The sequence below is a fragment of the Protomyctophum bolini genome (assembly GCF_963924005.1).
Source record: "Protomyctophum bolini genome assembly, chromosome: 17".
Lineage (NCBI taxonomy): Eukaryota > Metazoa > Chordata > Actinopteri > Myctophiformes > Myctophidae > Protomyctophum > Protomyctophum bolini.
This window is the reverse complement of record NC_137878.1, coordinates 18,365,621-18,378,157: the sequence shown is the minus strand read 5'-3', so window position 1 is coordinate 18,378,157 and position 12,537 is coordinate 18,365,621. Positions and strand designations below refer to the sequence as shown.

The window sequence follows — 12,537 nt, the reverse complement described above, 5'->3', positions numbered from 1 at the left end:
AACTTAGCTATGTGTTAGGTTTCTCAGACCAGTTAAACGAGTTATAGAGGCTACAAAGAACAACATCACCACACCTTTGAAATGAAATAGGGGCAGAAGAATCTGGCAGAAGCAAGGTGAATCGGATCACACACTTCAGGCTGTGAGAGGAGCCATCACATACTGTAGGAGTCATTTCACTTAAGCCCCGCAGCCATAAAGAGGAAACACGGAACAAGGTTGTAAATAGCAGGACTAAGGCTGGTAAAATAGAATAGGAGAGGTTTGTCATGGCATAATGATACACAAGACATGAAGATTTGAAGAACCAACGTCTACTCTACAGTGATCGTGGGAAATACTATGCAGTGAATGATTTGATGACGAATCGACGATCCACAACAGTGGGGAGAGAAAACCTGCAATAGTTGACTAATACAAGACTGTCTACAGAGGAAGTCTGAACCTTGCTGACGGATAAGGGTGGTCACCTATTGTACACACAGACAGTACAATGAAACTGTTCCTGTTGATCAGTGGCCTGGCCGTCGTGATTTCCATGGGACTCGCTGTGATGATCTTTGGCATGGAAAGATCGAGTCACATGATGTTACCGGGACTCGATCTACTGGGCATTAAGATCAGACAACTTGACAACTTGCTGGAGGACAGGGATTTCCTGCGTCAGTTGTTGCAGCAGCAGTTGGATAAGCAGGACACTTTTGTGAAGGACCTGGATGCCGACGTGAACAGGATAACCTCAGAGAGAGATAAGAAGAAAAGTGAGAATGGTGCCTGCCAAGTGGAGAAGGTGAGAATATGAATCTTCATAGGTGTAGAACACATTACCGAACAATAGACCACATTTGATTTAATTTCTGTAGAAATGTGTGGGAAACTTGGGAAATGTGTAAAATGTATTTTATTTAGCAATGAATGTTAACCTCGGACAGGATGTTTATATTGATGAGCCAAACATAAGCTGGGGCAGACTTTGACGCATGAACCCAGGACATTAAATGACAACATTGTTCTATTAATATATATTATATTTGTTGTTGGAGACCAGTTTTCGCCCCCCGTTTGTGTGTGTCTGTGAACAGCTCATCTCTGGTCCCATTTGACCGACTTGCGTGAAACTTTGCATGGACACTCCCAGTAGGCCAAGGAAAAACCTCTGCCAGAAATTGTTCAAATCGGCTTCATGGTGGCGCAATTAGGTCACTATAACCGTAGGCTGTACAATACAAAAACATGTTCCCTCGATTCCATTGCTCATGACACAAATCCAATTTGCTTTGACTGCCACATTTTGCAGGTCCGATCCTGGGTAGGCAACCCGGCCTGGCGGAGTTCTGCACTTTTTCAGTTTTTCATTTTATTTTTTATTTATTGGATGATGTGCATGTGGGGGAAATACTTTATGAATGGAAACCATAAATACAGATTTAATTCCAGATCAACTGTTTACAGATCAGTCTTCAGATGTAGTCTGGATTCAGTACCATTTTTGGGTTTCATTCTGATTCAGTTGAGAGTGTTAATAACGTCATGTTGTAGTCACTGGTTGTAGTCATCAGGCCGAAACTAAGCACCCAAAAATTAATCTGGCCAGTTTGGAACGAATACCAGGCTTTCCTCCGAGGTGGAAAGTCTAGTGACGTGAGGTTACGTCAGATGAGGGCCACTGATTGCGACTGTAGGTCGCATTTATTATGAAAACCTGCATCTGCCGTCCGTCCGTCCGTTAGTTAGTCACCGACGCCTCCATATATGGTCACGCCTCATGACATCACGTCTCCAAATATGGTCACGCCTCATGACATCACGTCTCTAAATATGGTCACGCCTCATGACATCCCGTCTCCATATATGGTCACGCCTCGTGACATCACGTGACATCATGAAGAGATCATGATATCAATCGACTTGCGCGCAAGTTATTGTCACCTCCTAGTAGCAATGCCTCAGCCCTCATTCTGAACATGCAAGGAGGACCGGTTCCATCCTGGAAGTATCATATTGAGAGTCTACTTGGATTAGATATCCTACCTAAATGACAACACTGTTGAAAAAAGCCCACTCCCCTATATGGCAGGGGTTCTCAACCCGTGGGTCACGACCCCTGCTATATGGATTATGTCTGGAATCCTGCAGGTGGCTCCTGTCCTGGCCCAAGGTGTTGTACACTATCACAATAGTCTCCACAATCCAATGGGAGATGCTGGAACAGACCTACCCCTGTAATGCCCACAAAACAAATAGTTGAATTTCTTTGACATACGCAGCTCTCTGACAGGACAAAGCCAGTGCAACACTCTCTGTCTCCTCAACCGGGAGGGGGCCAAAAAGCCTCCAGCTCAGCCGGTACACATTTCATGTGTGCATTCTTAGAAACGGATTAGGCTTAAGCACCACTTACTAAAGTCCTCAGCAAACCTTGTATACTCTGAGTGCGCCAAGAGTGCCTGCCAAGGAACCAAAGCCTGAGTGAAGGCATCTAGACTCTAACTGCCTTCATGAATCAGTACAACAATTGACCTCCCACTGTGGTGTCGCCCAGGCCAACGTGGTAGGCCAAAATAGCCACCACGTACACCTTGACACTTGGTGTCTGGGTCGGAGGAGCTGCCAACAAGGAGATGTCTGTCAATCTGGTACTTGATAAGGAGGTGGTGTTGAGTTCTATCATAGTGGAGAAGGAGGAAGGCAGGGAAGACCGGTTCGGTGAACACCAGAGACTTCTTGCCCAGGTGGCTGCTGAGTGCATCGTCCACTGAAAGCATATTCAGCTGTGATGCTCTGTCCATCCTAGGCAGAGACAGGGGGAACTACCCATAGATCCGAAGTCCCGTTAGTCCGAACATGCACTGCTCCCGTGCTTGCGGTTAGGTTTAGGTTTGCTCCCGTGCTTGCGGTTAGGGTTAGAGATAGGGATAGTAATTTCGGAACAATGAACCTTCTGACTAATGACACAGCACCGAGACAGGCAGGTCAGCTTGGTTAATGGTGGGCCATGGAATGTTCAGTTCCACTGTTGCACGCTGATAAAGCTCCACTGGGTTGTAGAATGTAGATTTGAGTGGTGCTTTTCCTCTCACTGATGTATACCTGGGCCCGTGGCAGGAGCTATGGGAGGCTGCAATGGTGAGTTTGTCATACTCTTCATCAGAGAGATCAAGGAGCTCCACAACACCCATCCCCTTGTCTTCATCATCAACCAGCCTGATAGGTATCAGCTGGCTGGCTGTCATAGGCCAAGTTCACCACTGGGACGTCCATGCATGGGCTCATCTGTGGACTGCAGGGCAATGGAATCCGCTGCATTTATCCCCCAGTCTAGCACAGTGTTTTCAGACTTTTGTCCTTACTTCATGTTGATACATTTGCTGCAATCTGGACACTTCCTCGACGGGTGCTGCTTGGGCCTCACCGGAGGAGTGAAGATAACAATAACACAGATTCCAATGCAAGGCTGTTGTTGGCAACGAGTGTAGTCAGCGACTAACAAAACTGTTATGGTGGCATCTTTTTTGGAACAATCCTATACTTGTAGGGAATTTATGTAAATGTAATGTATGTAAATAAATGACCTAACCTGAAATACAATACCATGCAAAACATGTTCTCTCACGTCGCCTTTGGCTGGACTTGATGTCTGATAAAAACTGTGGTTAGGTAGGCCTACCACTATTTATAGTTCACTACTGTACCACATAGTAGATCTACTGAATTTACTTGTTTTCTGTTCCTCCTCCTCCTCCTCCTCCCTGTGTTAGACAAAGAACAATGAAGATTTAGCAGCTGTAGTGAAGGACACCACTGACACTGAAGGTATGCGTGTACTTTGTAACCATTAGCCTATTAGTGTGATTGCTTACCAAAGTTACTAGCCCTGAAACATGACAGTCATGACTGAAGCCAGTTAACACGATCGCTACATTTACACTGAAAACGTGTACATTCAGATTTAAAATATAAAGTCCTCACCACTTGTGCCACTGGTGTTAGAAATTAGCTGGGACATCGATTAGCATTTCTGCATTCCACGTTGTTTAATAAAATGCATTTTAATCCGAGGGCCGGGCAATTTTTCTCAAACGGGGTGCGTTCTGAAAATCCTAAGTTTCACACCAGGGGAGCATTCGCCTATTAGTTTGTATCAGTGTGGTCAGCATAACTATATTGATTATGTATACATGTTTCAATGTAAATGTAGCGATCGCGTAAAACAGGTGGGAGTTAAGCCATGACGCTCGTGAAGTACGAGTGTCATATTGGCTACAAAGTTACCCAGTGCGCGCGCACGCACGCGCGCACGCACGCGCGCGCGCACGCACGCACGCACGCACGCACGCACACACGCACACACGCACACACGCACACACGCACACACGCACACACGCACACACGCACACACACACACACACACACACACACACACACACACACACACACACACACACACACACACACACACACACACACACACACACACACACACACACACACACACTAGTATTAGCCTACAATACTTGTGAGGACTAAATATAAAGCTGTATAATGTTATCAAAGGTCATTGGGGACATTTGGCCCTCACAAGAATATTATGCATGCATGCACGCACTTACGCATGAAGATGAACAGGCCAGAAGATTACAGCTTCATCTTCACACCTGAGGAGGAAAACCTTAGCTGTTATGAAAATATATATCATATCATTTGACCTCTGATGTTCTCTTCTTGGATATCTCTCTCTCCATTGCTGTGTGTATGTGTATGTGTGTGTGTGTGTGTGTGTGTGTGTGTGTGTGTGTGTGTGTGTGTGTGTGTGTCTCTTTCTCAAATAGCTACAGAGAAGACAGAGAGAGAAGCATGGACAGCAGAGGTCCAAACGCTGAAAAAGCTGCAAGAAGAATACAGTAAAGTGTGTGACTTTGTGAAAGATGGGACCGCAGGGTAAGTCATAACAGCTAATTTATTAATGTCTGTTTTAATTATAAAAATATTTATAACTATTAGGCCTATTATTAACACATGCACGCACACACACACGCATGGCCACACACACTCATGGGATTAATGAGACTCCGCAGCTGCCAAACGAGGACTTAACTCGATATAACATGTTATATTGGGGTTTTTTTTAGGAAATTGTGCCCTGCCGCAGAGAAACCAGCTCCACCTGCTCCACCTGCTGCAGAGCAACCAGCTCCACCTGCCGCAGAGAAACCAGCTCCACCTGCCGCAGTGCAACCAGCTCCACCTGCCGCAGTGCAACCAGCTCCACCTGCCGCAGAGAAACCAGCTCCACCTGCCGCAGAGAAACAAGCCTTGTAATTGTTTGATTGATCGTTTGAGAGCAGCCAAGTTGTTTTTCAATCTGATTTTGAAAGTTTTCAAGTTATAAGTCATGCATGAGATTGCATTGTGAAAATTATTGATAACTTCATACTTTGTGTATATATACTATTGTTACATTTGGGAGTAATAAATACATGATCCAAGCATTCAAATTGGTAGGTCTATCAATTATGATACATATCCAAATGTTTGAGTGAATGATGAATAATGTATGTAGATTAAAAGAGGACGTAGCCTATATTAGAGGAAACACGTTAAATGTATTTGCAGAAACAAAGATTTATTTTATAAATCTTTGATAAAACAAACTTGAGCTTATTAGACCACAATACAAACAGCGCGTGCGTGTACTGTAACACCCCAAATCATGACTTTGAGTGAGTGTGTGTGTGTGTGTGTGTGTGTGTGTGTGTGTGTGTGTGTGTGTGTGTTTTTTTAAGACCGACAGAAAAGAGAGCAGACAGTTCAAATGGTTTCTGAGATTATGATAAGATTAGTTCATAAACCAGAGAGGGTGCATGTGTTTTCAGAGATCGGGGCATGCAAGCCATTCGTACCACAAAACAAAACATACCACAGTTCTGATTTGAAAGTTGAACAAAGGCATATGGATCACAGCAGGAGCTTTTCCAGCTGGGTCCTTGAACACATAGAAATTATTTGGAATGAATGTCGTCACTGCTGGTCTGAATGGATGGGAAGGGAATGCCCCGTTTCTTGCACTTGACTTCTGCCTCTGACACCATCTGTGTGAATGTAAGGAATGCTGATGATAACACGACTAGCCTGTCTAACGAATACTGGACAACTCACCCCGGTGCTTGCCCGTTTTTCCTCCCAGACTTTTCACCAGTGAGGGGAATAACTTTGTAATATTCTATTGGCTGTTTGTATTCTTTTTGGAAAAATATAAAAAGATACTCCTGTGGAAAGGCTATATTATTTTACTTATATTGACCCTATAAACAATTTAGTATTATTTAGTATATGTAAGGTTTTGCCCTCTCAAATGGTACCTCGTCAGATAATCCCCACATATCCTACAACAACTTCTGTGAACAGACTTCACTGTAGTAGCTTTTCATAAATTATATTTGTACTTAGGCTGTCTGCTGTCCTGAAAGTTTATAGTTAGAGAAATTTAAAGTCCAGCCGTCTGCTGTCCAGCCTATCCCACCCCTCACTGGGGAAGATTCTGGGAGAAAAACAGAAACAGGGTGAGTTGTCTTGTTACCTGTCTAACCATCTTTATAGTGAAGAGAAACATTTTCAGGTTGCCATTATACCAACTGTATACAATCAGGAGAGATTAACTCATACAGGATAGACTAGGATCAAAGGACACACACACACACACACACACACACACACACACACACACACACACACACACACACACACACACACACACACACACACACACACACACACACACACACACACACACCCAATTATATTTGCGGGGTTCTCTCTCCTGGTTGGATAAAATTGGTATCCTGACTGACCCAATATAAGTATTTAACATTTTAATAAAAATAACATTTATTGTTATGAAAAGCCCCCTTTAAAGTGAGAGAAGACGCACCTGAGAGAATTGTCTGCAGGGGTGAATGATTCTTTATATCCTGGGAGTTTAGTTTGATCACACAATTAAACCTCATTAACCTGCCAACAGCATGGGTAATGCAATCCCTCCTCTGCATGTGTGCAGTGCATGCGTCTGTGACGTGTGCTTGCTTGTGTGTGTGTGTGTGTGTGTGTGTGTGTGTGTGTGTGTGTAGTTGTAGCCTACTATACTTCTGAGGCCCAAAAGTGCCGAAGGACCCGAAAGTTGTAGTTTTGTAGATTTGAGAGATAGTAATTGTGGGGACTCTGTGGAGCTGAGGACACATTTCCTGAAGATAAATTGTTGGTTTATATATTTATTTGAATCCGTTTTCTTTTTTAATTTTTTTACGCACTATGCGATTTTGTCTTAGGATTTGGGTTTGCGGGTTGTGCTCAATTCTTTCTACTCAATAAAGTTATTTTTAGTTCTTCTTGAAATCCTGTGACCTACTGCCCTACTCTACATTCCAAGAAATGTGCCATGGGGATCCAGTCTCTGTCACTCGACACGTGGAGATGCAGATTCATCACGCGACGTAGAACACACACTCTGCCTTGTTCATGCGTCTACAATGACATGAACGCCATAATTGTCCATGTTGTCCTGCAAACAAATTTAGAAACATGGGAGGCGATACAAGTAGGAAAGAGGTGCTCAAAATGATTGATATGGCCTTTGGTGGATATTGTTATCTGATTAAAGGCTTCACTGAAATCTCATCTGCTACATACTGATTGGTGTTATGATGTTACAGCTTTGAATTGTGTCTGTGTGTATATTATTACATTTATTTTGTACCATAATACATGTATATTTTTGTAGGTGTTTTAATTAATGTTTATTAATCATAGAGCCTGGAGTACAAGAAAAATATATAACCCATAATATAAGCCCACAGAGTTCTTGTTCAAAATACACATCCATTTTGGAAGAAAATTACCAATATCTTACTTATCCTTTAAAAACTGTCACAACTTTTATACATTTTGTTCTGTCAGTCATTTTATGCAAGTAGGTCTGACATACGTTGAAGGCAGTCGAGCTGTTCCTTCAGTATAACTTCCCTGTCTGCCAAGGCACTGCCACACATGCAGTACTGTCACGCAATGATTAGAAAAAAAGATTAGATGGAAAAAAGGAGCAGACCAAGTAGAGCCCTGGGGGAAGTCTCAGTAACATAGATTATAAACAATAACGTCATAGAGGTTGCTTTACCTTGAATGTATGCCATGTCCAGTTCTGATTGCTTACTTAAAGGACCTTCATTTTTTGGGGGTGTTTTATGAGCTGATATTTTCATCATATAGGGGCTTTTACAGAAATTGCTCTCTGGAACAGCTCAACTGATTTGGTCGTATTTGTGATGTCATAAATGTCCCCCTACTTTGTACAATTTCTCCCTCTCTTCAGTCTCCAGTTCCAAATTTGTATTTCCACTTTGTTTACAAATTTTACAATGTCCTCATTGTTGATTTTCCAAGCTGGCATGGAATGGAAACAAGCCTGTGTTTGTCTATCTAGCATCAATATTATAATGACTCAAATATTAAATAAGTTGCATATCAGCACCCCCACCACCTCAGGACATTGTGGTACTGCAGCTAGTGTATACTTGGCAATGTAAATGTATGTTTTCTCATGCCAATAAAGCCCTTTGAATTGAATTGAATTGAATTGTATGCTTACTGAACTGGCAACCAAAGCTGGCGGTCAAAAGCACCAGCTAATGAGTAGGCCTATCCAGCTTCAAGAGGGCTTAGCTCAAAGAAGGAATCTGTTTTAAAGAAAATGCACTGATGAAAATGATTTGGAGTTGTTTTAAGTTGTATTAATCAGCCATTAACTAGTCAATATATCAGGCAAGCTAGTATTATATGTATATATGTGCACGCATGCACACACGCACGCACGCACACACACACACACACACAACCCCCCCCCATGCTAAATCTCAAGGGGCTATTCTTTCCTTTCAAAGAAATCTGACGAATATGTATTTATTCTATTTTGTGGCATGCAACCAGGGAAAAGGGTGCCTCAAACAGGACTGTGGTGGGTTCACAATGCAGACAAACTTGAACATAAGAAACTATAATCCACTGCATGCCTTCCCTCTATTTCCTGTCTCTCTGCCTGATAAGGCAGAACCATAAACCAGAGTCCAGAAGCCCCAACATGGCCCTCGATCTCACCCCCACCAGAGCCCAGAACTATTCACAACACTATAGCCAACCAATAACCACTATAACCCTGCGGTGAACCTATTTTGGGCATGACATTATACAAAAAAATGTTGAAAAGATTCTGTGAACTTTTTCTTTCTATCACTACCATATAAGTTAACGGTAAGGTGCTACCTATGTGGAACTTCCCATTGGCAGCCCATTCATCCAAACAGAAAAGTCCTATCTGATTGTATTACACAAGTCAAACTCACCAACATTGCAGCTGTACAGAAAGCTTGAATTATTCTCTTTCTATCCTCAAAGTGTTTGTTTCATGAAAATCCACTGTAGACATGTGGACACAGCTACTTTGTGTCCTTGCAGGTGATTATTTTTCTAAGTGCTGGAGTTTGGTGCTCGTTAGATATCACTCAACTGTCCTGCATCGTACCACCTGTTTTGAATTAGCACATAATGCAAGAGGCAGCAGGACATTGCTTTACGGAAAACGAGTGCTTCCAAACACAGCAACATGGCCACGGTCTGCAATTACTGTATGCACTTAACTACTTTTTGAATTTTGGCATGGTGTTAGGTATGGGCATAAGGTTTTCAAAAACCATTGCAAACTAATTTGGCTCGCCCCCTAGTGGTCGAGCCAAGTGCATAATTGTTATGATTTTTTGAGTGGTGCAACCACTCCTACAACCAGCAATGTCCGTGTACCTGTTCGTGTACCCGTTTGTGTACCTGAATGAGCACAAGTATGTGACTTATTAATAGCAGTAGGGGGCGCCAGAAACAGAGAGAGGGGTAGTGCTGTGTCTCTAATGAGAGAGAGAGAGAGAGAGAGAGAGAGAGAGAGAGAGAGAGAGAGGGGGGGGGGGAATTGCACCACTCAGTTCACACGTGTGTGATTTTTACTAAATCCCAGTTTATAGGCATTTTAGCTCATTTTAGCCACTGTGGACGCCATCTTGAAAACGATGCCTTTCGGTTTGTAAAATCTCTTTTATCAATTATTTTGGTTTTCAAAATAGGCCTAAGTGTCTAATATTTGAGTCTGTGTAAACAGACCACTAGAGGGCGCTCCCAATATGTTTGCACAGCTTTTTGAAATCATTATACCCATACCTAACACCACGCCAAAATTCAAAAACTAGTCACCCAAATCTTTACAATTGCGCCCCCAGCTAACAGGTGAGCCCACTCTAGGAATCAGAGGCGCAGGAGGACAGGAGAGGGAAGGGGCTGCAGAACAGGAGGAATGTACACTGGGCAAAGTCACTCACCACAGGGCACAGGGGCTGAGGCAGGCAGCGCTTAGCCAGCAATAAGCCAGACCGAATCAGCCGTTGGCAAAAAACGGTGTGATTTGAGTCTGGCTTATTAGGCTAGGCATGCAGCGCAGGGGTAGAGTGTGACAGATTTTAAGTGGTGCAACCGCACTTCCTTAAGTAGCTTTCTGTGTGCCTTTCTGTGTGCCTTTCTGTGTGCCTGCCTGGTTGGTTTTCACACAGCCACTGTTGTGCACACAGCCACACACATAGCCTACATATTAACTGTATATATGATGAGCCTACATATTAACTGTATATATGATGATTTCAGGTGTATCAGTACAGTACAGTACAGTACAGTACAGTACAGTACAGTACAGTACAGTACAGTACAGTACAGTACAGTACAGTACAGTACAGTGACCTCCTGGGGACCCCCACACAGTAACTCTGTCATTTCTCGACCGTTTCGGATGCGGGGCAGCTCGCCGGAACTCATTGATACGTTTGCCTTCTCCTACCAAACCACTCAGTTTGTACACATCTCTCGATGCACAACACCTACTACATGCCATAGGAAACACAACGCACTACCTTGCATCCATGCAACTCAACTGTCATATTTTTTTAATTGTCATACTGCCCAGTTGGGCACCTGGACGACTGGCCACCTGAATGGCATGACATGGTGCTAGACCGACCGAAGGCCGGTCGAGTTCTAGTTATTATTATTATTATAATAATAAACAATAATAATAATTAAATGTGTTGCACTGCTTGCCATATCCAGTTGATTCTGTGCCTACCTTTTGTCTGTATTTATATTTGTCAAAGATGCCTTCTTCTGTGACTACTGGTGCTACCTACAGAACATACTGAAGGGAAGGCTAACTTACAAAGAAGAAGAAGAAGGAAATAATATGGCATATACCTGCAGTCTTTGAGTTGAACCACTTCTTAAACCCTATACTTTACTAAAACTAAATGTGCAGCTGGCTGTAGAAGCAATTCACCATATTCAGACCGCAACCATCTTGCCAGCAAGGTGATACCTAGTGATAGTCAACGAGCACTTCCAAACTCCAGCACTTTATTTGTGGAATTATTCACAGGAAGTAGCTCATAAAATGTCTACGGTACAGATTGAAAGAGGATAATTCAAGCTTTTCCTACAGCTACAATGTTGGTGATTTTTATGTTGTTTAATATAATTAGAGGGGACTTTTCTGTTTGGATGAATGGGCTGTCTATGGAAAGTGTCACCTAGGTATCCCCTTGCTGGCAAGATGGCTCCGGTCTGAATATGGAGAATAGCTTAAGGCCCTGCCATAGCTCTGTGTGTCCAGGGGTACTTTCCCTCTACATCAAATCTCTTCAGCAAGAATAGCCGATCTGTTCGCAACAGAACGTATTGTGAGCTTGTAAATCAACTTTTCAACCAATGTTTACCTATAATGACATGTCGAGAGGTATGCGCATGACGTGGTGAGGAAGCATTTTAACAATAAAGTTTCAATTCTAATCTACAATAATAATTCAAATAAACAACGGCACCTTTGTAAAACAGAATTTAACAAAGTGTTTTAAAGGGTGTAAAAAGAAATCAGTGGGAGCCTATAGTCCATCTGAGCTTTATTTAAATAAGTTCTACCAATGCAACGTTGCAGTAATCAGTGGTCAGAATGTGCTCTCCTTCTTTACTCCATTGCAACTTGTAATGATAACTATTCTATTATTAAACATTATCAACTGGTACAGTAACATTCCTCTATGGTGACAGTGATAATGACTCATCTCTCACACACACACACACACACACACACACACACACACACACACACACACCCTCCTGTTTCCATGCACATGGATGTGGACGTGGTCTCCTCTCCTTTTCCCACTTATCTATGTGCACTAAACAGAAACAGATTTGCATGCAAGCTTGTGCTATTCAGACTAAAAACTATTAAATATTATGTAACCATAACATAGATACATACATAGGCCTACATAATAAATGTAGCAGCTAAGATCCAATTCAGAACACTGACAATAGCAAAGTGGAGGTGAATTGCTGCTCTTTGAAGACTGTAACACCACCAATTTAAGTGTCAGGTAACTGCACTGCTTAATCATTTAGCCT

At 42.7% G+C, this 12,537-nt stretch overlaps 1 protein-coding gene across 4 annotated transcripts; it reads left to right on the top strand.

Moving 5' to 3' along the window:
• The first annotated feature begins 8 nt into the window (after nucleotides 1–8).
• On the top strand, nucleotides 9–5,487 carry LOC308331858 (uncharacterized protein). Of its 4 annotated transcripts, none has more exons than XM_080787384.1 (5): nucleotides 9–790; nucleotides 3,759–3,813; nucleotides 4,836–4,938; nucleotides 5,130–5,145; nucleotides 5,209–5,487. In XM_080787384.1, exons 1-5 carry the CDS (start codon nucleotides 494–496, stop codon nucleotides 5,317–5,319), a joined length of 582 nt encoding a protein of 193 aa, XP_080643510.1. In that variant the 5' UTR covers nucleotides 9–493; the 3' UTR covers nucleotides 5,320–5,487. The 4 variants fall into 4 exon arrangements, with proteins under 4 accessions (XP_080643510.1, XP_080643508.1, XP_080643509.1 ...); XM_080787383.1 differs by having other exon boundaries at nucleotides 31–790; nucleotides 4,830–4,938; XM_080787382.1 differs by having other exon boundaries at nucleotides 24–790; nucleotides 5,130–5,487.
• The last annotated feature ends 7,050 nt before the right edge of the window (nucleotides 5,488–12,537 follow it).

Excerpts from the sequence above, each read along its gene's own strand:
- LOC308331858 (XM_080787381.1), top strand. The coding sequence starts at position 494 with ATGAAACTGTTCCTGTTGATCAGTGGCCTGGCCGTCGTGATTTCCATG. Across the intron at positions 791-3,758 it reads GTGCCTGCCAAGTGGAGAAG|ACAAAGAACAATGAAGATTT; the intron begins GTGAGAATATGA and ends TCCCTGTGTTAG. Across the intron at positions 3,814-4,829 it reads GGACACCACTGACACTGAAG|CTACAGAGAAGACAGAGAGA; the intron begins GTATGCGTGTAC and ends TTTCTCAAATAG.